This window comes from Anguilla rostrata, chromosome 3 (genome assembly GCF_018555375.3).
Source record: "Anguilla rostrata isolate EN2019 chromosome 3, ASM1855537v3, whole genome shotgun sequence".
Classification (NCBI taxonomy): Eukaryota; Metazoa; Chordata; class Actinopteri; order Anguilliformes; family Anguillidae; genus Anguilla; species Anguilla rostrata.
In genome coordinates, this window is record NC_057935.1 from 4,920,182 (window position 1) to 4,942,681 (window position 22,500).

The 22,500-nt window shown below is 49.5% G+C and overlaps 3 protein-coding genes across 4 annotated transcripts in view; all 3 read left to right on the plus strand.

Annotated features, from left to right (window-relative positions):
- wrap53 (WD repeat containing, antisense to TP53) overlaps positions 1-377 on the plus strand; it is an 8,905-nt gene extending 8,528 nt beyond the window's left edge. The window contains exon 12 of the mRNA XM_064325629.1: positions 1-377. This exon is cut by the window's left edge and continues 404 nt beyond it. The gene's annotated coding sequence lies outside the window, so the exon portion shown is untranslated.
- Positions 378-1,360: 983 nt separating this feature from the next.
- On the plus strand, positions 1,361-4,365 carry si:dkey-111f13.5 (MAP7 domain-containing protein 1). The gene is made up of 3 exons (XM_064325630.1): positions 1,361-1,645; positions 2,895-3,088; positions 3,563-4,365. The coding sequence occupies exons 1-3, from the start codon at positions 1,492-1,494 to the stop codon at positions 3,962-3,964; spliced, it is 750 nt and encodes a 249-aa protein (XP_064181700.1). The 5' UTR covers positions 1,361-1,491; the 3' UTR covers positions 3,965-4,365.
- Positions 4,366-7,117: 2,752 nt separating this feature from the next.
- The window catches only part of efnb3b (ephrin-B3b), a 76,330-nt gene continuing 60,947 nt past the window's right edge, over positions 7,118-22,500 (plus strand). The window contains exon 1 of one of the 2 annotated variants that reach the window (XM_064325632.1): positions 7,118-9,152. In XM_064325632.1, coding sequence (XP_064181702.1) covers positions 9,004-9,152 — 149 coding nt within the window. In that variant the 5' untranslated portion in view covers positions 7,118-9,003. The remainder of the gene's footprint in view (positions 9,153-22,500) is intronic. The other variant, XM_064325631.1, reaches the window with a different exon arrangement.

The following is a 22,500-nucleotide window of genomic DNA, read 5'->3' on the forward strand; positions in this document are numbered from 1 at the left end:
TGGGATTTTTGTTTTATTTTTATTTTATGGGGGCGGGGGAGTGAATGGCTTTCTGGACGAGGCCAACACCAGTCTCGCCAAAAATGCTCAGGTCCAGAGACGAAGCAGAATTCGGTTCTGGAATGTGTGTTTTCAGTGAGGTTTTTTTTTTTCTTTTCCTGTAAGTGCTTACATCTGTTCATGGAACTGTTCAGACCTCAACACCCCAAAACCGACAACTTTCAAGATGAGTGCCATTCAAAAATTGGGTCATTTGTTTGTGAAAATTAAATGATGCTGATTTTTTTTTTTTACTATTCTGTGTGCCAGCATTGTGTTGTATGCCGTGATAAATGTATATTTTTGTAAGTCCGTGATAAAGGTTTTTGAACACGCTCTTTCTCTGTAGAGTTACTAACATATCCGTGCACGTGTTCTGTGTGCTTGGACTTTCCCCCTGTACACCTGTGTGCCTGTGTGTGCGTGCTTGCACGTGTGTGTATTAATGACTGCATATGCGTGTGTGTGTGTGTGTGTGTGTGTATTAATGACTGCACATGCGTGTGTGTGTGTGTGTGTATTAATGACTGCATATGCGTGTGTGTGTATAATGCGTGTGTGTGTGTGTGTGTGTTAGTATGTACGTATGTACAGTTGGGCTTCGTGTGTGTGTGTGTGTGTGTGTGTGTGTGTGTGTGTGTGTCTGCGTATATGTATACATATATGTAGCTGATCTTAGTCTCATTCAGGCGCTGAAGGAGGTGGTGATTACTGAACGGCTTTTGAGATGTTCAGCGCTCGCTTGTTTCCGGAAGCTTCACCGCGGCCTTGTGGCGGTGCGGCGTGGCACCGCAGGACACTCCCGGGCGGGTTGGCGGGACGGCGGGTTAGCGGGTGTTCTGTGGAGCGTTTCTCCCGCCCGTCTGACTGACGCAGGAATAAAGATCTCTTCACACACACAGACTGCGTCGCCCGTTTCCCTGGTCGTCCGTCCGTCTCCGGTTTGATTGTTTGTCCTGTTTATAGCGGCTGGCTTTGATTCCTGCTCCCTTTTCTTTCTTCCCCGGGCACCAGACCAAACCCTCCTCCGAGCCAGGTGACCCACATTTATAAAGGCACAGACCATAAAATTCCAGAACTGACAGGAGATCGCTTAGGGCGAATCCTCACACACATGTATGCACTTACGCATACACACTGATGGGTAAATATCCAGAATCACATTTGTGCACATAGATATACACACACACACACGCATATGTCACGCACATACTTGCACAGGTGGTTGCACGCGCGCACACGTATGTGAAGAATCACACTTACAGGCGTACGCAAATGGGTCAGTCTCACCGCAAACCTCTGCAGGGCGCTGGTGTCGGCTCCATCTAGTGGCGAGTCACAGCAACTGCCGCTCCTGTGTTGTGGAAGTTGCCTAGCTACCTCACAGAGAGTAAGAGTAGAGGGCGAACTGCCGTGGAGCCGGGACATTGGGATTCCGGCGCGTTCTGTGCTATGGCCCCCGTCCCCGTTGGGTGGACCGAGAGGCAGGTGGCCCCGGGACCCGTGCGGGTGAAGGATAGCCAAACCTCCAGCACCCAGCTCCTGGAGAGGATGATAAATCACACCACCCTGTCCACACAGAGAGTTCTTCACAATCATATTTTGGGTGAGTACACACTGGACAACCAGCGCGACACAATCTTGGCTGGCTCAGCGCATTTTTGCTTCTAACCCGATTTTTAAGTCGCAGTACATTGGTTTAGTGTGAGGTACATTGCTTAAGTGGCTTCACCCCGGACTTCTTAATTGCACATGTGAGGTGTTCTCTGTTTGCTGTCTTTGCACAGATGTCAGTGCTTTTTTTTTTTTTCCCCCCTTCTGGTTTTGCTGAAGTAATTAAGCGTAAGTATGTTGCTCAACAGCTGTGTCCCATTTGAGATTTGAACCCGTGACCCTTCGGGGACCACTGTTCTTTGTTTTAAGCACAGTTGCACTTTCTCTGCAGCCCGTCTTGTGCGAGTTCAGCAGGTTTTAATTCGCAGTTTAAAGGAAGGCCTGGGTGAGCTCATTAGCGCTGGTGGAGGAGGAGGAGGAAGAGGAAGAGGCCTTTTAGCCAAGCTTAATGGAAGAAGCTCTACGGAGCTCACTGGGGGTTTGTTTTCAGACGAGACGCTTGTTCTTGCAATGATGCGCAGTCTGCGATCCAGATCATATCTGGACCATGCCAGCGTTACTGACAGTAGCAGTGCTAACTGACCAATGACCAGTGCTAACTGACTAGTGCTAACTACTGTGCTAATACTAACTGACAGTGCCAGCGCTAACTGACAGTAGCAGTGCTAACTGACCATGCCAGTGCTACTAAATGACCGATGCTAACTGACAGTACTAGTGCTAACTACTGTGCTAATACTGACAGCACAAGCACTAACTACTGTGCTAACAATGACCGTGCCAGTGCTAACTGACCAGCGCTAACAGAAAAAGCTAAGGCTAAACAAACCGAAAAGGGCTACGTATCCTAACTTCTTTAATGTGGGTTAGCCGCAAGGCGGGCTTACTGCAGGTTTTTAAGCTGCTGCTGCTGGGTCATTTGTAAGGACGTTCTTTATAGCCATTATGCAAATGAGTCCCGTTCCTTCGGCTCTGCCCCCTTCTCCCTTCTGAGACTAACCAAGCTTTCATGTTTTCATTTGAAAGGCCCTCCAACTGTTTCTGCGGTGAAGGACACCATATTAAATACACCTTAATGGCTTTATTGATTGATTAAATGGCGGTGTGCTGTTTACTGTACTGTTTGACCTGCCTGGCAGCTTAGATGAATTGCTGTTAGCTGTTGGCTCTTGGTTTTTTTTTTTTTCTGGATTTAAAAATAACTGTTTTTACTGATGATAACACTGCTCTGTGTTCCTCAGAACTCGGGGAGCAACTGCGTCCAAGCTCCTCCTCTCCCAGCCCTGGCCCCTCCCCTGGCCCCGCCCAGTCTCCATACACCCTGTCCTCCAGGCAGCTTGTGGGCAAAGCAATTGAGGGTGACAGACCCTGGACAGAAGTGTTCAGTGAGTTGGCGGAAGAGGAGAAGGAGAGGGCTCTGCAACAGCAGAAAGAGGTACACACCAGCACAACCGACGCACTTGTTGTCCGTCGCTCTGGATAAGAGCGTCTGCTAAATGCCTGTAATGTAATGTAATGTAATGTAACCCCAAAAGTGCTGCATGTGGATCAGCACACTGTGTATAGGCTATATCAGGGCTGCCCAAGCCTGTTCCTGAAGGTCTACTGTCCTGTAGGTTTTCACTCCAACCCAAACAAAGCTACACCTCTGTCAACAGCTAGAGCAGGGCTGACCAAGCCTGTTCCTGGAGATCTACCGTCCTGTAGGTTTTCACTGCAAACCCCAACAAAGCACACCTATTCCCTATTTTCCTGGGCTAAAGCTGATACGGGCTCCTTGGATGAGTTGCTAACCCCCCACCCCCCCCCAAAAAAAACCACATAGCTCCATGTGATAGGCTAGCCTCTAACCTGTTGTCCGCCTCCCTGCCCCCCCACCCCCCACCCCCCGCCCCCACACCGTGTTCAGACCCTGCAGGCACGCTTCACCGAGGCCCTGTCGGCCCGAGAGCGGCTGGAGGCCGAGCTGAGGCAGGGGCAGCGGGTAGAGCTGCTGGCCAGGTTCGAGCGGGAGCGGGCTGGCCTGAGGGCCCAGGCGGAGAGGGAGACGGGGCTGGCCGTGGAGGAGGCCTGTGAGAGGCTGAGGGCCCAGGCGCTGAGGGAGGCTGACGAGGCGAGGCAGAGGGAGGCCGAGGCCTTCCAGACCGAGGCACAGGCGAGTACCGCTAATGCGTGGAAGAGTGAGGTCAAAGGTCATTCTGCTCCCGCCTCTCTCCTCCATCTCTCCCCTTCTTCATCAATCGCCCCCCCCAGCCCATTTCTAAATCACCTCACCGTCACTGGCACAGTTAATATTTATAAGTGCTCTTAATGTTCATTTCATCCGAGGGGAGTCTGTGTGGACACATTACTTAAATGGATTTATATGTAAATTCGCGCGTGGAAGTCGTCTGTCTGTCTGTCTGTCTGTCTGTCTGCGCGTGTCAGGAGAGACTGAAGGAACGCGTGCGGGAGGTGGAGAAGAGGGTGAGGGGAGAATGCGAGGCGGAGGCGCAGAGGGACAGACGAACGCTGCAGGACAGACACACGCAGGAGCTGGACCAGCTACACGCCAAGTGAGGACGCACACACACACACGCACACACACACACACGCACACACGCACACACGCACACACGCACACACACGCACACACACACACAAACACACACGCACACACACGCACACACGCACACACACACACGCACACACGCACACGCACACACACACACACGCACAGCAGAAGCACACAAGCTGGACCAGCTACACGCCAAGTGAGGATGCACAAACACACACGCACACACACAACTTTCAGAAGTACGCTCACACTCTCAAAAACACTGTAAGATGTGTGCACACACTTCCCGGGTCTGACACATCACCAGGTCTGAAAGCATCACCAGCTTAGCTACCGTAGCATGTGCGCATACAGTCGGAAGCACGCTCTCCAGTTTGTACATAGACTTGCACTTGGAAACACAGAAGCAACAGCTTTATTGCAATTCTACCCAATGTTTTTAAGAATGTGCTTTTAATGCATCTCCAATAAAACACACACACGCACACACACTCACACTCTCTCACACACACACGCACGCGCACACACACACACACTCCTCACAGATGTGCTGACATGCATCTCAATCACACACACACACGACACCACTGCACACTGCGTCACACACGAGACACGCATGCGCCACAAAGAGAGTTGTGTCAGGACGGCTAATTCAGCGCTGGTGTGAAATAATGCATTTAGTAACACATCAGCTTCTTAAGAGCTGTAAAATGTAAACTCAGCCATATCGCTCGGTGTGAATGCTTGTACCTCGTTAGGGAATATGTTGCTTTTTTTCTCTGCTCCTCTAACTGATGTTTTCTTTTCCTCCTCATGTCCTTTTCGTCCGTCCTTCCATTTTACTGTCATCCTCTTTCATTCTTCATCCCTCCCTCTCTCCTTTTCCTTGCCTGCCTCTGTGAAATCTCTCTCTCTTTCCCTCCCTCTCTCTCTCTCTCTCTCAGAAGGTGCAATGCAGTTACAGGCAGTTTGTTGACCTCACTGACTCCTCCCTCCACTCGGACTACCTGCTGAAGCTGAGGCGTCTGGGCCGGGAGCCGGGCCTGACCGAAGCAGAGGCCCAGACTGATGACATCATCAGCGTGCGCCCAACCCCCTGGCCTCTCTCCCACAGGAGAGTGCACTAAGCTTAGAGACCCACACACACCCAGGCAGGGCCTTCTGCTGTTTACTCACAATGTTTTAATAGCACCAGTGCTTACAAGGATTATTATTATTATTATTATACTGAGACAATCTATCATTCATTACCAGTCGTCATCTGGGATAGCGTGACAATTGTGGACACTAATTTTGATGTCTTTATTCCAGAAATGATTCTACGTATGGGTTGTGCACCCTCTTGCTAGCGAATGGGTCATGGTTGATTCAATAAAGAGTTTCAGTATGTTAAATTGTGCACGTTCCGATCAAGTACATTACTTCCAACACTGATGCGATTGTTGATCCACACAGTCTACCCCCCGGGAACAAAACGCAGTTTTGTTAGAGGCTGATGAGCCGAATGGTTCTGAAAGCACTCTATAGCGAGATCAGCACGCTCGCCCTAACCTCCGCTTAACTGATCCATAGGCTGGAGGAACGAGGCTTTGAACGCCTCAACTTTCAGTTATTCTGGTGGATGATTCAGTAACCAGATTAAGAATTTGGCCAGACTAAGGATGATTAAGTTTTTTTTTTTTTGTTTTTGTTTTTTTGAAAGGCCACCTGTGTCGTTACTTTTGCTTTCAGGCAGAAAGATTTACATATTGGATTCTGAGATTAAAGGAAGAATCTAATCTCTCCTGTTTTAATCACTGCAAAACTACAATCCCGCTGTGTCCTTGATACAGGTTCTGTGTTTCAATGTTCACTGTTTGGGTTTCTTGACAATAACGCTGCAGCTTTTTTTTTTGTTGTAAATCCAACCGGACAGGAAGGGGGGGCGGGGGGGGGGGGGGGCAGATGGTCAGAGAAGGGACGGAGGGGCCAGCTCAAACGCCGACAGAGTTCCGGAGCTCACAGACCGAAATGAGGGGAAAGTGTCTGGAGATCAAACAACCTCTTCAGCACTTCACAGATGTGGCCTCTCGGGGGGAGAGTGGCTGGGTAGGAGCCGCTACAGGGAAAAAGGCCGACATTAAATCACACTCAGTGCTTTTCAGAAGCCGCGTGACGGAGCCCGAGAGCGAGACCTTCTGGAAGAAGGTTTTTGCGGCCTGTTGACTGAAATTGAGCCCCTTTGGCCTGAAAGCAAGGCGCTATGTCCGGCACAAACCGCTACTACGCACAATCCCTACTGTCCAGCATAGTGCTGGCGGCATCAGGCTATGCGGCTGCTTTTCATCAGGTGGAACTGGGGATCTCGTTTCAAATCGAGGGCAAGATGGATGGAACCCAGTACTGGGAAATTCTTGAGGAAAACTTGCTTCGGCCCAGAGGAGATCTGTGTTCAGGGTGATGATTCATGTTCCGACAGGACGATGACCCAAAGCCCACAAAACTACAAATTAGTGGCTATAAAACAAGGTCAGTTTCTGGAATGACCCAAATCCCTTTACATCTGTGGTATGACCTGAAAATTGCTGCCAACCAGGGCTCTAATCTATCTTTGTTGTGTTGGAGCGAATTTGCTTGGAGGAATGAGCAATATATGGTGCAATTCCCTGGAATGCCCACAGGGTGGCAGCACAGGTGCAGTTTTGCCTCGGGCCTCTGATAGATTCAAAATACGCCGATAACCGCCGTCAGTGGCAATAACGGACCCCGGGGCCCCGGCGTCAACAGACCTTTCTCATCTGTGGTAACGTTTTGTGCATAAAATCCACGGCTCTCACATCAATCATTTTTCAATCACACTGTTGATGCCTTTGCCATAAATAGTGAAATATTCATATAAAACCACGGGGGGAAAAGGGACCGCACAGAAAATTAAGCGAGTGAACGGCACTAAATGCTTAGGCTATGTAGGCTACCTCTGGTCGGATGAATGTCGGATGTAACGAGGTTAACCGTTAGTCGGTTAGGCGTGCGTTAAGTAGGCTAACGGAGACGGCTGGGTCGTAACATAACATCAAATGAACGTGTAGCCTACACTCGTTGTAAAATACGCATGAAACTTAATATGACGTTATTTAAAAATGTGGGGGCGCTCAAATCCTTCCACAAAATTCGGAAGCGAACAAAAATCCGCGTTTGTCGTGCGTGATGTGTCAAGCGAGGGAGGGACTGGGAAAAGAAATCCACTCCGATCTTTGTTTCGAATGTTTAATTTAGCGTTTTAAAAATCTTTTCGCCTTGCGTCTATCTCGTCGATAAGAGTAGGCTACGATGAGAGATGTAGCCTAGTTCGAGGGAGGGATAAAACGACCCAATAGCGTCTTTGGAAAAAAATATATAGCTATATTTAAAAATCTTGTGTTGTTGCCTACTGCTCGGTTAGCGCGTCTGTCAGTCGGAAGAGCGGATTTTTTCCCCAAAGCTCTCTCTCTCTCTCACACACACACACACACACACACACACACCCACACCTCCCCTTACCCCCTCCCTCTCTCCGCCTTCCTCAAACAAGCAGTCAGTCTGTCAATGTGTAGGGAGCGCTAGTCAAGTCAAAGCAGGAGGATTTTGAGCCGGAGAGACGGATAGGAAGAGAATGTCTGATTTTCAGACCAGTGTCGGATAAGTTAGCAAAGCTGTACGGACACCGCATGACTGATCACATCAGAGACTATTTTTAAAAACACGTGTGAATGAATTATGCCGAAGAGCCTTTGTAGCCTAATATAGCCTATATCCGAGCTAAGCGTTCACGGTAGGGTACATTTTGTTTAATTATTTATGTGATCTTGCAAAAGTTCAGCTAATGCTGTAACCTGCGATTGGTACCTTTTTTGTTTTTCCGTTTCATTTTCTTTTATTTAACAATGTGGAAAAACACAGGCTAGAAGGACAGTGACTTGATTTTTCACTCTAAGCAATTACATGTTGGACGCCGAGAAAAGCCATAGCCTACATCGGGGGAAAAAATATTCGCAAAAGAGAGGACTGCAGAAACCACTGAGAGCATCTGCCTTGTTCCAAGGATGGATGGCAGAAAGGAGTAGGACCTACCTTCAATTTTAAACACTCGTGTTTGACTACACTTGCCGTTTTCTCCTCCTGGTGACAAGCGATCGCAAAGAAAGAAAGCGGGAGGGAATGGGAGAGCAATCAAATCTTCGCCGCACAAAAAACCAAGTAGCCTACAGCAGTTTGAAAAAGACAATCCGCAACCGTCACCACATCGCCCGAGTAATTTTCTTAAAATAGCAATTAAATTCGGGAAAACAAACCGACGTTTTCCGCGAGAGTTCTTTGTTGGGGAGTTTTCGCGCGAGCCAGTGAACAGCATCCCTCAAAAGAAGACTGAAGACAAATAGGCGAAGGCAAACATGGAATCGGCATAGCAGGCTGTTTATTCTGGATGAACATAAACTACTTTAGAAGCCTGTAAAAGGTTTGTTTTTTGCGGTGCATATGACTCGGTGGAGTGGATCGACTTTTTAACATTTGCATAATAGCTTTATTTTAATTTGTGATCTTTTTACATTTTTTTATTTTTATTTTTTGGCTTACATCCATGTGGTTACCCAAGACACGCTATCTCTTCGCGCACTGAGGGATTCACCTACTGCCTGCTTGGGGGATTTTTAAAAAACCCCCACCTTTTTTGAAAAAAAAGAAGAAAAAAAAGAAATCCCATTGCGGGGGATTTAAAAAAAAACCCATCTTTTTTGAAAAACAAAAACAAAAACAAAAAAAATCCCATTGCTTTGATGGGGTTGAAAAGACGTGGTTTTGGAATTGAAATGGCGTATCGGAGCGGGCTAAATGGATTGGGAATTCTGGTGGTATTCTTAGTGGATTTACTGGGGATCGCGGCCACCAATATGGAGCCAATCTACTGGAATTCCTTGAACAAAAGGTAAGAGTCTCCACCGACGTTTAATTTCATATTTAATCTGCGTATTTTTTTCCCAGACGTTCGCGTTTGCGAACGACAGTTCTTTGATTTTAATCGAGTTTGCACCCTACCGGTTCCACACCATTTTCAGTCTTCTAGATTTTGTAGTTGAGCAAACACACAACCACCCGGCGTGTCTCCCATCAACTAGGCTAAAGCACGCAGCGGTAAAACTTCTGAAACTTGTACATAGATAAACGTTGTATTACTCGGAGATTGGTGTTGATGTTACAGTGTTTGGGAGGGCTTTAAACACAACATTAATCAATCCAGGCGCAGGCTATTTGTCATAACGTTCCCTTTTGATTGATAGACTTGCGTTGTGCATTCTGCTGTCTCGTGCAGTGCATGGGCGATTGTGTGGAAAAACCTCGTTGCGTTGCAAGGCCACCTGTGACGCCCACGGTAGCTTGTAGGCTACATTTGATTAAATTCACAGCGATAGTGTTGACATTTAAACTCTGAAAATGCTTATTATAAAATTGATGGTCAAAATAGTCTAGTCGCTCTGGAGTAGGAGGCCTACGTCGCTTAACCGGTTTCGTTTAGGCGATGTTATGCAAAAAACTTTTTGCCCCGACCAGTGACAATTGGAACACCCTTGATGTTCTGCATGTTATTGCCTTTCGTTGTTTTGTAAAAATATGTTGGTCTGAGTGACAAACTTTGATCCGTCTCCCATATATTTGGCCTTTTTGTGTCACACTGGGATGGAGATATCACTGTTGGGGAAAGTGGACGGCGAAGTCACAGTTCACTAGGCTATCTTCTGTCGTAAATGTGGTGACAGATATGTGGAGAAGCCTATCCTCGGCTAAGAACGTCAGTCATAATGGAATTTCCTCGTGCGCGGTATCATTTGCTTGAGATAAGCGTCCGGCCTGTAAAATTGCGGTTATCGCGACGCTGATAGGCTACCGCTTTTAGTTGATAACAATTGCTAGTAATGTTGGTGCAGGCGGTCTTTTGGGTTGTCTCGTAATATTGCTAGGACTTATCGTTACCAATGAATCACACAATGTTTAGAGAAAACTAAATACGGAGTATGGAAAACCTTAATAAATAGGCCTGACCACAGCCATACAAAAGAAAATCGTTATTTAGTTAGGGCGTGGGTGTGTCGTTGTTGTCTTACTGACAGATAGAGGAGGTTGAATTTATTTGAATTCTGAAGTCCAATAAAAATAAAGCCTTTAAGCTCCCCCAGACCACCCAAACCCCCTTCCACCCAGCAATGTAAACATATTGACCGATAGCATTTGTCTTAGAATTTTTCTGCTGATCTCTGTCTTGAAAAATACACAAATGAAGTAGTTCTTATTATTGTTATGATCACACACAATTCATTTTGGGAAGGGGAATTTTGAAATCTGGATTTGCGGCCATTGCAGCAAAGCAAGAGTTGAAATTTGTCCCCCTCCGTTTCATTTCACCAAGAAGTTCTGAATAAGAGCGCTTTGGCTGGATGTTCTGCTGTCTCTCCCTGACACCGTTGACGCTCTCCACAACTCTGTTCTGTTGACGTGCTTAATTAAAAGCGCAGATCTTGACACGTCTCCAATATTGCGGTTAATTACGTCACATAAATGGCAGGGAATTGATCTGAGAGGCGCGTGAGTGAGAGGTCGGAGGGCAGACGAGTGAGACTGACAGGTTGTGAGAGACGAAGTGAAAGACCGAGAGAAAACGAATAAACATGGCATAAATGAACTGTTCGTGTCTGCAAAATGTGCGGTGCCTTGTGCCTTATTTCTCCCCGTTGTTGGATAGCGGCTTTAAACAGTCCGCGTGGAGACGTGCAACTAATGCACTGATCCAGGGTGACTGACATTTTGTGAATACGCCATTTAGACGGCAAGGCGGATCAGGGAGCATTTCAAAGATGTTTCGCCTTGTTCGGAGCATAGCGTATTCAGAGATTCAGACTTGAAACCTTATGACAATGAGTCAAGGTCCTTAATTTTTATACACTGTTGTATTTGGATTTGTTGTGTTATTTAAAAAATTAAAAAACAAGTACAGTACACTATGCTTGAGCCATGAAATTCATTTAACAGTATTTGGTGTAATAATGACGTTGGCTTGGATGATGCAAAATTGGCCCTTCAGCTTTACTTTGTCAAACTTAGGCTACCCATTCCATGGGCTTAATTTTTTTTTTTTTTTTGGAGAGCCACATCTGGGCAAATCGGAAGATTTCTGTAGTGGAACAAACTTGTAGCCTGTATTACTTGTCGCCAGATTGTATGCTGCCCGCCCAGCAGAACTTTAATCGTACAGTTATAACTTACAAGCGACTTTAAGGTGAGTTACCTGCCCGTGGATTGGGGGGGTAGGGTTTGATCGCTGGGGCAGCTGTTGAATGGGGGGTGGGGGGACTAGGGTGCGACTCTGCAGTTGGTCAGACTGATGGGGCTTCAGCTGCTTGGGTAGAGACCTCTCCCTGTGTGTGACTGTGCTCCTGTAAACGCCCAGAAAGTGGGTGTCTCCCCAAAGTTACGCTACTACTCGCACGCACATTAAAAATTCATCTCCGTCTCTTCAATAATTAATTAATCACCGTCTAATTGGCTTGGAGTAAGAAGTGGGTTAGAATGAGTTTTTATTTAAGGGGGGGGGGGGGCGTTTAGGAGACAACAAGGGGAAAATACCTTTATTGACTCACCCAACCTCCGGGTACTCCCGGTGCACCGAAAGACGTGCACGTCAGGTTAGGTTACTCCTGCCGTTGCCCTTGACCAAGGCACTGGCCTCAGAACTGGGGCTGGTCCCCGGGCGCTGCACTGTGGCTGCCCACTGCTCCCAAGTATCTAGCATGGGTTAAGTGCAAATTGAGGACAAATCACCCCACGGGGTTCATTAAAGTAGCCTATATCTTATCTTAAAGTTTTCCAAATGTTACTTGTGATGGAGAAGGAAACTCCACTGGTTTAAACTCGATGCTCGATTTGTACGAAAAAAATTTTCTCCATTAGCACACAAACATGTCTGCCCACAAAGTGCACATTCTGCTGCTATGCTTTCCTTTTAAATTAATCTGTCAGGTAGATGAGTGTGTGTCTGTGTTTGTGCGCATTCGTGTCTGTGCATGCGAGTGCGTGTGTGTGTGTGTGTGTGTGTGCGTGATGTGTGTGTATGTGTGCGCGCGCCCACGCCCACACATTTGTTCCCATGTTCGCGCGTGCATGTGCGTGTGGTGCTGTTGCCACCATCGACATGCAGAATGGGATTTGAAGATAAACTCCCTGGAGAGGGATCTCCAGTGTCCAACACGCAGCCAAATGGAGGCTTTGCAGTAAGCAGCCGATCTGTGTGCCGTCGGTCCGGAAAAACAAAAACAAAAGGAAATGTTCCCCCGATCACACAGGCAGGTGTGCCCCCGCCCCCGCCCCCCCAGATGGGGTCACAGTCAGTCTGACCCCCGGCGAGCAGGACGGCGGGGTATGAGGGGGGGTGGGGGAGCGAGGGGGACGGCAGGGCTGACGGTGAGTCACGGGGCAAACGATGGTCCTCGTGCCGCCCCGACAGGTCCGCACGGTCGGGTTTTGGGAAATGCGGGAGCGGTCCGGTGAATCTCTCTGGAACGTTGCCATGGAGACTTTGGGGTCAAGGTGGTGGTTGACGTGGACGGACAGACAGATGGAAGGAAGCAGGGATAGTAGAGCGAACCTTTAGAGTGGGTGACCTCATAAGACAGCTATGTGTGTGTTTGTGTGTTTGTCTGTGTGTCTGTGCGTGCGTGTGTGTATGTATGCGCATGCGCACAAGTGTTTGTATACATGTGTGTGAGCACGTGAGTGTGTGTTTGTGCGCTTGTGCATCCGTGTTAGTGTGTGTACGTGTGTACGTGTGTGTGTGTGTGTGCGCGCATGTGGGTGTGTGCTTGTGTGTGTGTGTGTTGCTCGTGAGAGTGTTTGCGTGTGTGTGTGTGTGTTGCTCGTGAGAGTGTTTGCGTGTGTGTGTGTGTGTGCGCGATCGTGAGTATTTGCGTGTGTGTGTGTGTGTGTGTGCGCGCTCGTGAGTGTTTGCGTGTGTGTGTGTGTGTGCGATCGTGAGAGTGTTTGCGTGTGTGTGTGTGTGCGATCGTGAGAGTGTTTGGGTGTGTGTGTGTGTGATCGTGAGAGTGTTTGGGTGTGTGTGTGTGTGTGTGTGCGATCGTGAGAGTGTTTGCGCGTGTGTGTGTGTGTGTGTGTGCGCTTGTGAGAGTGTTTGGGTGTGTGTGTGTGTGGCTCGTGAGAGTGTTTGGGTGTGTGTGTGTGTGTGTGTGTCCGCGATCGTGAGAGTGTTTGGTGTGTGTGTGTGTGTGCTCGTGAGAGTGTTTGGGTGTGTGTGTGTGTGTGTGTGCGATCGTGAGAGTGTTTGGGTGTGTGTGTGTGTGTGTGGCTCGTGAGAGTGTTTGGGTGTGTGTGTGTGTGTGTGCTCGTGAGAGTGTTTGGGTGTGTGTGTGTGTGTGCGATCGTGAGAGTGTTTGCGTTGTGTGTGTGTGTGCGATCGTGAGAGTGTTTGCGTGTGTGTGTGTGTGCGATCGTGAGAGTGTTTGCGTGTGTGTGTGTGATCGTGAGAGTGTTTGGGTGTGTGTGTATGTGTGCTCGTGAGAGTGTTTGCGTGTGTGTGTGTGATCGTGAGAGTGTTTGGGTGTGTGTGTGTGTGTGCGCTTGTGAGAGTGTTTGGGTGTGTGTGTGTGTGTGCGATCGTGAGAGTGTTTGGGTGTGTGTGTGTGTGTGCTCGTGAGAGTGTTTGCGTGTGTGTGTGTGCGTGTATGTGTGTGTGTGCTTGGCCTGTTGCTGCGCTCGTCTGATGTGAAAGCCAGCGCCATGTGTTCTGTAATCTCAGATGCTCTGTTTATAATTTTACTTCAGTCATTAATTTGCTGGGAACATATTGCAGTGAAACATTGACACAAATGTCCAAAGCATTGTACTGTACCTAGTGCGCGCAGCCAAAGCTGTCTTCCCACTCTCTCTACCCCAGATGGACTCTGAGAGCAGCCTGTTATAAAAGCAGTCCAACAAGGCCCTTTGCCCGGCGAAGGAAAGAGAACGCCGAATTTCAGTGGGACAGGATTTAATTCCCATGATGGCAATAACAGCTTTGATTCTGTTTTTTTTTTTTTTTTCGTTTTCAAAAAAACCTTTTCAAGATCACCGAGCTCCACCAAGCTGTGTTTGTGGTCCGGTTGGGAATTCCGTATTAGCAACTTGAAACGCGTTGGTCACATTCCATCCTGGATCTTTACCAACCCACAGCGAAGGCATTTGACTGTTGGGGAAAAAAAAATTTTGTCCATAATATTGTACCTTTCTCAGAAAATTCATGTGTCCTAAATATGCCATAGGAGAGCAGCACTGCACTTGCCATTCTTAATCTTTTGAAGAATAGGTTTTTTTTTGGAATGTTTTTTTTCAGGGGTCAGTGTTCAGCTCCATTGCTTTCAATTACCAGGAGTGATGTTACATCGCCAGGTAATACGCTAACATTTCTTTTTTTTTCTGAGGAGCTCCTATGTGCTCCTGAGTTCAGAAATGTAAGAGCGCACGAATGTATTCCAAATTCCATGTGCTCCGAAATTATTTTTTCCGTTTGCACACTTCAGTTTCCCGGAGCAAGTGCCCCTAAAATGGGAGCGCCGTGGAGCCCCGCATCAGCATTAGAATGTTCAGATAATAACATTCTAATCACGTATGTGTGGTCTCGCGCCTTAAAGGGTTAATGCCTTTGTAGTGTTTCATTGAGTGTGTCTATTTCCCACATGCCTTTGGGAAGGGGGGGGGGGATTATGCATCGATCTACAAGCAGTTGCAGGAGGGGGGGGGGTGGGCGCTGGCACTGGTCGAGTGTGCGATATGGGCCGGCAGGCGCAGGACCAAAACAAAGACCAAGCCAAGAAGGAGAGAGAGAGAGATGCAGTTGGAGAGAGCGACAGACGGACAGACGGACGGACGGATGGATGGACAGACAGACAGACAGATGGACGGATAAGCAGGCTGCGCGTCTCCTAAGCTGGAGCGGCGGGCTGGACAGGAAGTGGCTGGACGAGCGGCAGGCCGGACAGGAAGTGGCTGGACGAGCGGCAGGCCGGACAGGAAGTGGCTGGTCGCCCCCGCAGCGCCTTGTCCTTGCTCCGCTCAGCCTGGCGTCTGGCGTGTGCGTTCGTCCGCTGACGGTCACGCTGCTGTGCGGTCCTGGGTCGCTCGCTTCTGATTGGCCGGGGCAAAAAAGCATTCAGAGATCAATCAGAGATCAGTAGAGGGGGAGGGGGGAGGGGTGTTTCAGGGGTGTTTTTCCCACAGATCAAGGCTCAGTGTTTTTTTATTGAATGATCTGTAACTTTATTCGAGGCAGTAAGCAAACCCCCCCCACCTCGCCCCCCGCCCCCCCTTTTTCTTTCCCTCTTGCTGTATGGTCAACAACCTGGGGGCAAATAACCTTTTTCAGCAGTTGGAGGTGTCTTAAATCGCGGCAGCACGTCAAACTGGTGTGTATTATTAATAACCTCTCACGACCAGAGAGCATTAACGTGAAGTTACCGCTGACCTTTTCGGGCCTGCGTAACAAAGTTAAAGCAGGAGGCTGTTTTTTTTTGCGAGGCCCGGTCGTTCCTCTGGGGCCCAAAGGCGAGGGACTCTTCCGGAACGTTTTGAAAGTTAAATGGAGAGCAGGGAGCCGGTCCGAGCAGGGAGGGGAGGGAGGGAGGGAGGGCGCGGTGCCTCTCCCGCATTTAACTGACAAACACATTTTATTAGGCTACTTAGTCTCGGTCACTTGAGAAGCGTTGCTGGGGCTTTTATAAGCGTTGTTCCGGGGGGGTCGGGAGGGGGGGGGCGTGTTTGTGATTCTGTAAGGAAATGAGGAAATGGCTCCCGGCCAAATTCACGCCTTCTCACCTGGCCGTCCGCAGAGCTCTTCGGTTTGGTTCATTTCCTCTTTCCCTGAAAAGGTCTCGTTCGCGGTGTCCGAATGAGAGTGAGAGAGGGCAATCGTGTGTGTGTGTGTGTGTGTGTGTGCAGGGAAAGTTTGCGTGTTTATTTCTTTTTTTTTTTTAAGTCTCGATAATCGAATTGGAAGAAAAACCAAAAAAAAAACGTTTTTCGGCTCGAATCAGACGAAGCGAGCTCGGGAACGGCGAGGCCTGCGTTTGATTTGCGGAGACGTTTTGGCTCGGCGCGGTGAGAGCTGGCCGCCGTGTGGCTCTGAGTGCCGTGGCGCACATCTTTACCCCCCCCCCCCCCCCCGCCCTGCCCCCTCTCCAGAGAGCACCGGCAGAAACGACCGAAAAAATGTATTGCTTTCATGTTGGAAAAATTCCAACATCAGGGGTTAAATTTCCTTTCGAGGCTTTCCTTCGTCCCCCCCCCCATTCCCGCCCTCCTCCCTCCACCCCCACCCTACGGAGCAAATCACTCAGTACTATTCTACCTCTCCACCCCTTCTTTCTCTCTCCTCCCCTCTTTCTTTGAACAAAGGAGCTCCTTGGACTGCGGGCCTGCAAAGCCTGCCCCTCTCACTCCATCTCTTGTTCTCCGGCTCCTTTCTCTCTGTCAGACCTGCAGAATTATTCCACCTCTTAATATCCCTCCCTCCCTCCCCCCCTTTTCCTTCCCTGTCTCACTGTTCTCCTCAGACAGGTTTCCACAAATCCTCCTCCTCCTCTCCTTTCTCCTCTCACATTACTTCTGGCAACTCACAAGTTTACGAGTTTACTTTCTTTCTTGTCTTTTTTTTTTTGAAACCAACATTCCTCTCCTCTCCTCTTCGTGTGCGCGTGCGCGTGCGCGTGTGTGTGTGTGTGTGAGAGACGGATAATTTTTGTACGCGTGTGTTTACGACGCTTAAATGCGTGCCTTTACTTGTCATTGTGCCGAATCTTTCTTCTCCGAAGCAGCGCTGGCATCTCCACAGACAGCGTGGAAAGAGCTTAGAAGCTCAAACGGCTCAGGATCACAGCGGCACCAGGCGACTCTGAACAATGAGAAACACATTCCCCATTACGTTCCCCCTCCCTCCCTCCCTCCCTCCCTCTCTCTGCCTCCTCTCCGCTCCTCCGTAGGAGTCCGGCTGTAGCGTAGGTCCGTGTCCGCGGGTGAGTAAACAGATGGAGTGGTTTCTCTCGGACTCCCGATGAAAGGAGGGCAGGAATAAAGGAGGGAAGAGTGAGAGAAACTCACAAAGGCCCCCGCAACTGCGGCCCCGTCTCCTGTCTTCAGACTTAATTTGATCAGCGTGTGTGTCCCCGTGTGTTTGTGTGTGTCGTGTGTGTGTGTGTGTGTGTCCCCGTGTGTGTGTGTGTCCCCGTGTGTGTGTGTGTGTGTCCGTGTGTGTGTGTGTGTGTGTGTCCCCGTGTGTGTGTGTGTGTCCGTGTGTGTGTGTGTGTGTGTGTGTCCCCGTGTGTGTGTGTGTCCCCGTGTGTGTGTGTGTGTCCCCGTGTGTGTGTGTGTGTGTCCCCGTGTGTGTGTGTGTCCCCGTGTGCGTGTGTGTGTCCCCGTGTGTGTGTGTGTGTGTGTCCCCGTGTGTGTGTGTGTCACCGTGTGTGTGTGTGTCCCCGTGTGTGTGTGTGTCCCGTGTGTGTGTGTGTCCCCGTGTGTGTGTGTGTGTGTCCGTGTGTGTGCGTGTGTGTGTGCGTGTGTGTGTGTGTGTGTGTGTCCGTGTGTGTATGTGTGTGTCCGTGTGTGTGTGGGTGTCCGTGTGCGCGTGTGCGTGCGTGTGCATGTGTGTGTCTATATGTGTCTGCCTGTGTGTGTGCATATGGTTCTGCCTGTGTGCGTGTGAGAGGCACATGTGTGTCTACCTGTGTGTGCGTGTGTGTGTGTGTGCGTGTGTGTGTGTGCGTGTGTGCGTGTGTGCGTGTGTGCGTGTGTGCGTGTGCGTGTGTGTGTGTGTGCTGTGTGTGTGTGTGTGTGTGTGTGTGTGTGTGTTTGCTGTGTGTGTGTGTGTGTGTGTGTGTGTGTGTGTGTGTTTGCCTGTGTGTGTGTGTGTGTGTGTGTGTGTGTGTGTGTGGTGTGCGTGTGCGTGTGCGTGTGCGTGTGCGTGTGCGTGTGCGTGTGCGTGTGCGTGTGCGTGTGCGTGCGCGTGCGCGTGCGTGTGTGTGTTTGAGTGAATAGGTAGAAGATGTGCCTGGCGCTGTCCTACCTGAGCGCACGCTGGTGCAGTCCAGTCTGACAGGGAGCGAGCGCGGGGATGTGTGACTCACTGGGTGGCGTTACTGGAGACACCTCTCTGCACGAACCCACAGGTGGGGGGTCCTAAACTCCAGCACCGCTGCCCCCGCCCCCGCCCCCTCCCCCTCCCCCTCCGACTCCAATTCTCTTTTTTCTTTTTTTCTTCCTGTTTTTTTGGCGCAGGCATGCAGTAGGGTACCGAACCGCGCTCGGATCTCCCTGTGACAGACCGGGCCGTACCGCCAGCTCGCTGCACGGAACCGACCGCGAATAACTGCCCACGAATTCCAGCCCCCCAAAAAAAAGAAAATAAATTTCTGCCGTTTTTTTCCCGTCGGCTGCGTCGCCCGCTTTCGCGCGCCATTGGGCATTCCGAAAATGCGTCCGCTAAGCCCCCCACCCCACCCCCGGGATCAGAGCTCCATTTTTCCCGGGTCTTCCAGAGGATCTGGGAGGCGACCTAACCAGTGACCGGAGCGTTTCATTAGTGTAAATCCCTGTCCACACACACACACCCGCACACCCCACCCCAACCCGCCGACCCCCCCCCCCACCCAGAAACCACGCGAGGAAAACCTCCAAAACTTAACACCAGCGTGTCAGCGTGGGGCATGCGCACCGCGAAAAACCGCCATTGTTCTGAGAGAAAGAAAAGCCCCCCCCCCCCTTTCCAGCGAGCCGTCCGTCCGCCAGCTGAAAGGATCTGTCACTGTCATCCAGTTTCTTCTTTTTCTTTTTTTTTCTTTTTTTTTTTTTCTTGTCTGGATTTTCCCCTCAGTTTTTCTAAACAATGAAATCTTCATCGCACACACACTTTGCATGCACAGCAAGTCTTTGAGTTGCGTAAGAGTTGAGTTCCTGGGACTGCTGCGATTTACACGTAACTCTGAAAGGAACGTGTAGCAAAGTGGTTGCAAAATGATGCATAAATGACAATCGTGATGCAGCATATACAGAGGATAAGCGCGTCTGTAAAGTCGTTCTTCATCATGATAAACTGATGAACGCACAGTACAATGCGGAATAAACGATGCACAAGTGAAAGTACAGTGAAGTAGTGCACATGCCTCCGTATGGAGTATATGTCTATAGTCCCTGAGGCAGTCCTTTCAAACATCTCCCCGTTTTATTCATCTTAATCCCGTGCACTTCAGTTACAAGCGGGCCCGATTTTTTAAAATCTGCAGAAGCACAGTAAGGTGCTTTCGTTTGTGAAATATGCTAAAATAATACAGCTGGTACACGAGTGAAACCATCTGTTTAACTTTAAGCACCGTTGAGGAGCTTTGTCACTTTTCTATAACCTACGGCTTCAGGCCACGTTCAGATTATTGCGTCAAAAAAAAAATATGCGCAGAGCACAGAGAAGGGCAACTAGACTGGTTCCCAGTATCAGAGAGACAGAGAGAGGCCTAAGGGCACTTAATCTCGCCGACCTCAGCGAAAGGAGAATTTGATTTTCAGAAGGCGTGAGAAACTGGATTACAGTGGGAAGAGGAGGCAATTGACTGCGTACGCGTTTGGGAGGAAGAGTGTGATAATTATGATACTGCAGCGATGGCTATTGGCAAATATGCATACGGTTGTGATTTTGCATTGCAGTAAATAAAAAAATCGGGGGAAAAAACCAAAGTGAATTACTGAGAGGAAATTGCATATAGCAGCTTAAGTGTCCGCAGTGGTTTCATGCAGGGACCCTTAGAGTGATGGAGACCAGGGCTGATGTTGTGCTGGACGCTCATTAGTCAAGACAGGACGATGATCACTGACAGGATGGTGGGGTGCTGTTTTTGCCATCAGACGTTCTTAAGTTCCTTAATGTCCTTAAACAACCTTGGAATGCCGGCTTCACGAACCCATAACAAACCGCAATTAACGCACTGCACAGAGTAACACGCCAACTTGAATAACAATGAGCACTAATTGTTTTTGTATCTTCTGGGCTGGTGCCAGTCAGGCGGGAATTTTGGGTAAATTACCGGGAGTTCTTTGCGTGCATCTGCGTGTGTGTCCAAATCCACCCCCCAACCCCCCTCCCCCAACCCCCCCCTTTCCCTACCCCATTTCCATAAGACGCTATTTACAAAACAAAAACAAAACAAAAAAAAAAGTTCTCTTTAGAGGCTTCAATAGGGTGCGTGAAAACAAGAGAAAATGGCCTGTACCACTTGACCCTGTCTTAGGGGGGTGTGAACGAGGGGAGGATAATCCCCTCCTCACTCGCACCACCCGTCAGCCCCCTGAAGCACTGCCCCAGCGTGGCGTGTTCCGCTGTCAGTCACCGAACAAGGCCGTCTGTGAGGGGATTAAATCTCCGGCCCTCCGTCCCCCTCTCTTTCACTCTTGCTCTCCCTCCTTTTTTCACTCTTTCTCTCCATTTTGCTTGCATCCAGCCAACCAACCAACCAACCAATGACCCTGCCCCCCCCCCCCCTCTCCCCCCCACTCTTGAAATTTAAGCAGTTTATTGACATGACCAGTGACCCCTCCCCCCCCTCAGACTAACGGCAAGGTAATCGCAGCAGGTGTCAACCGCTTGTTGAAAAAGTTTGACGGGGGAGGGGTCGGAGGGGCGGGCCCTGTCCTGCTATAGTACTCCATCCCCCCCCCACCCACCTCTGGGTTTCGGGGTGGTGACTGAGGTGGTGTTTCACCTTTTTTCATCAACACCCCCCCCGCCACCACCTCTGGGTTTCGGGTGGTGACTGAGGCGTGTTTTACCTTTTTTCACACCCCCCCCACCAGCCCCCACCCCCACCCCCGTCCCAACTCTGGGTCACGGGGGCCAGGGGGCCACATGCCCCACGCTGCCCTTTTCCTCGAGGTCAAATATTAATCCGTTTAAATCCGCAGAGTGATCTGGAACATTAATCTCATCTGCAAGCCTGGGAGAACCGGACAATATTTCTCATAATCAGAAGAGAGGAATTTGGGAGGGAGGGAGGGAGGGAGGGAGGAGGCCATTAGGGAGGGAGGGGGGTGTATTGGGGAAGATGGAGGAAAGACAAAGAGTGACGGAAAGTGTGGCTGAAAGTGTCTCTGTTTTTTCATCTTCGTGAGGGGTGCGCGCGGTAGTTGCTTGTGGGCTATGCTTGTTATTCTTTCTTCATATTACTGGTGTTAAAAAAAAAAAAGAAAAAAGAATTCAAAATAGAGTGGCGCAGATGGTACTGTGCAGTCTAGACTCCCCTCCTGTTAATGTAGAAACTCTCACTGGATGTCACGGTTAAATTACTGTGTCAAACGCAATAACCCCTCTTTCAGGTGTCTAATAAGATTCGCCGTTCGTAAATACTGTGTACACAATAACCAGATCTAATCCAATGTTTTGACACACGCTCTTGCGTGCAGGTAGATATGCGGGGGTGATCACATGACCTGCACTCCGCCCACACCAGCACTTGAAATAAACAGAGGAAGAGCGTGTTCTTTTTTTTTTCTTTTTTTTTCCCAGCAGCCTTTGTCTGGCACTGTCTGGTATCGACGGCGCTGTCATACTAACAGACTCGCATCCACTGTTCTCTTCTCTCAGTTTTCACTCAATCGTTTTCTGTTTTACACCTGACACACAACACACACACACACACACACACACACACACACACACACACACACTCTCACACACCCCAGCCCACCCCTCTCTGTTCACACCTCTCGCATGAACACGCACAGCACTCAGTAACCAATCAGACTCCTCGAGGAAAGTGAGAAAAGCTAATTAAAGCCTTTGCGCTCACACAAAAACACACGTGCACACGCTCGCACTCACTCACGCATAAACACGCGCGCACACACGCGCTCATACAAGCTCGTATGCACACAGGCACATCAACACACGCACACATTTGCACACTCACACACACAAACACACACGCTCAAAAACACACGTGTGCACGCACACACACACACACACACACACACAAACACACACGTTCGCACACATTCACGCATGCACGCACACACTCACGCACGCTCACACACACGCTCGTACGCACACACACGCACACACGCACGCACACACACGCACACACCACACACACACACGCACGCACACACACACACACGCACACACACACACACACACGCACGCACGCACACACCCCTGCGTGGTTCCCAGGCCGTGTGTTTCTCCCGTCTCTGGATCAGTCAGAAGA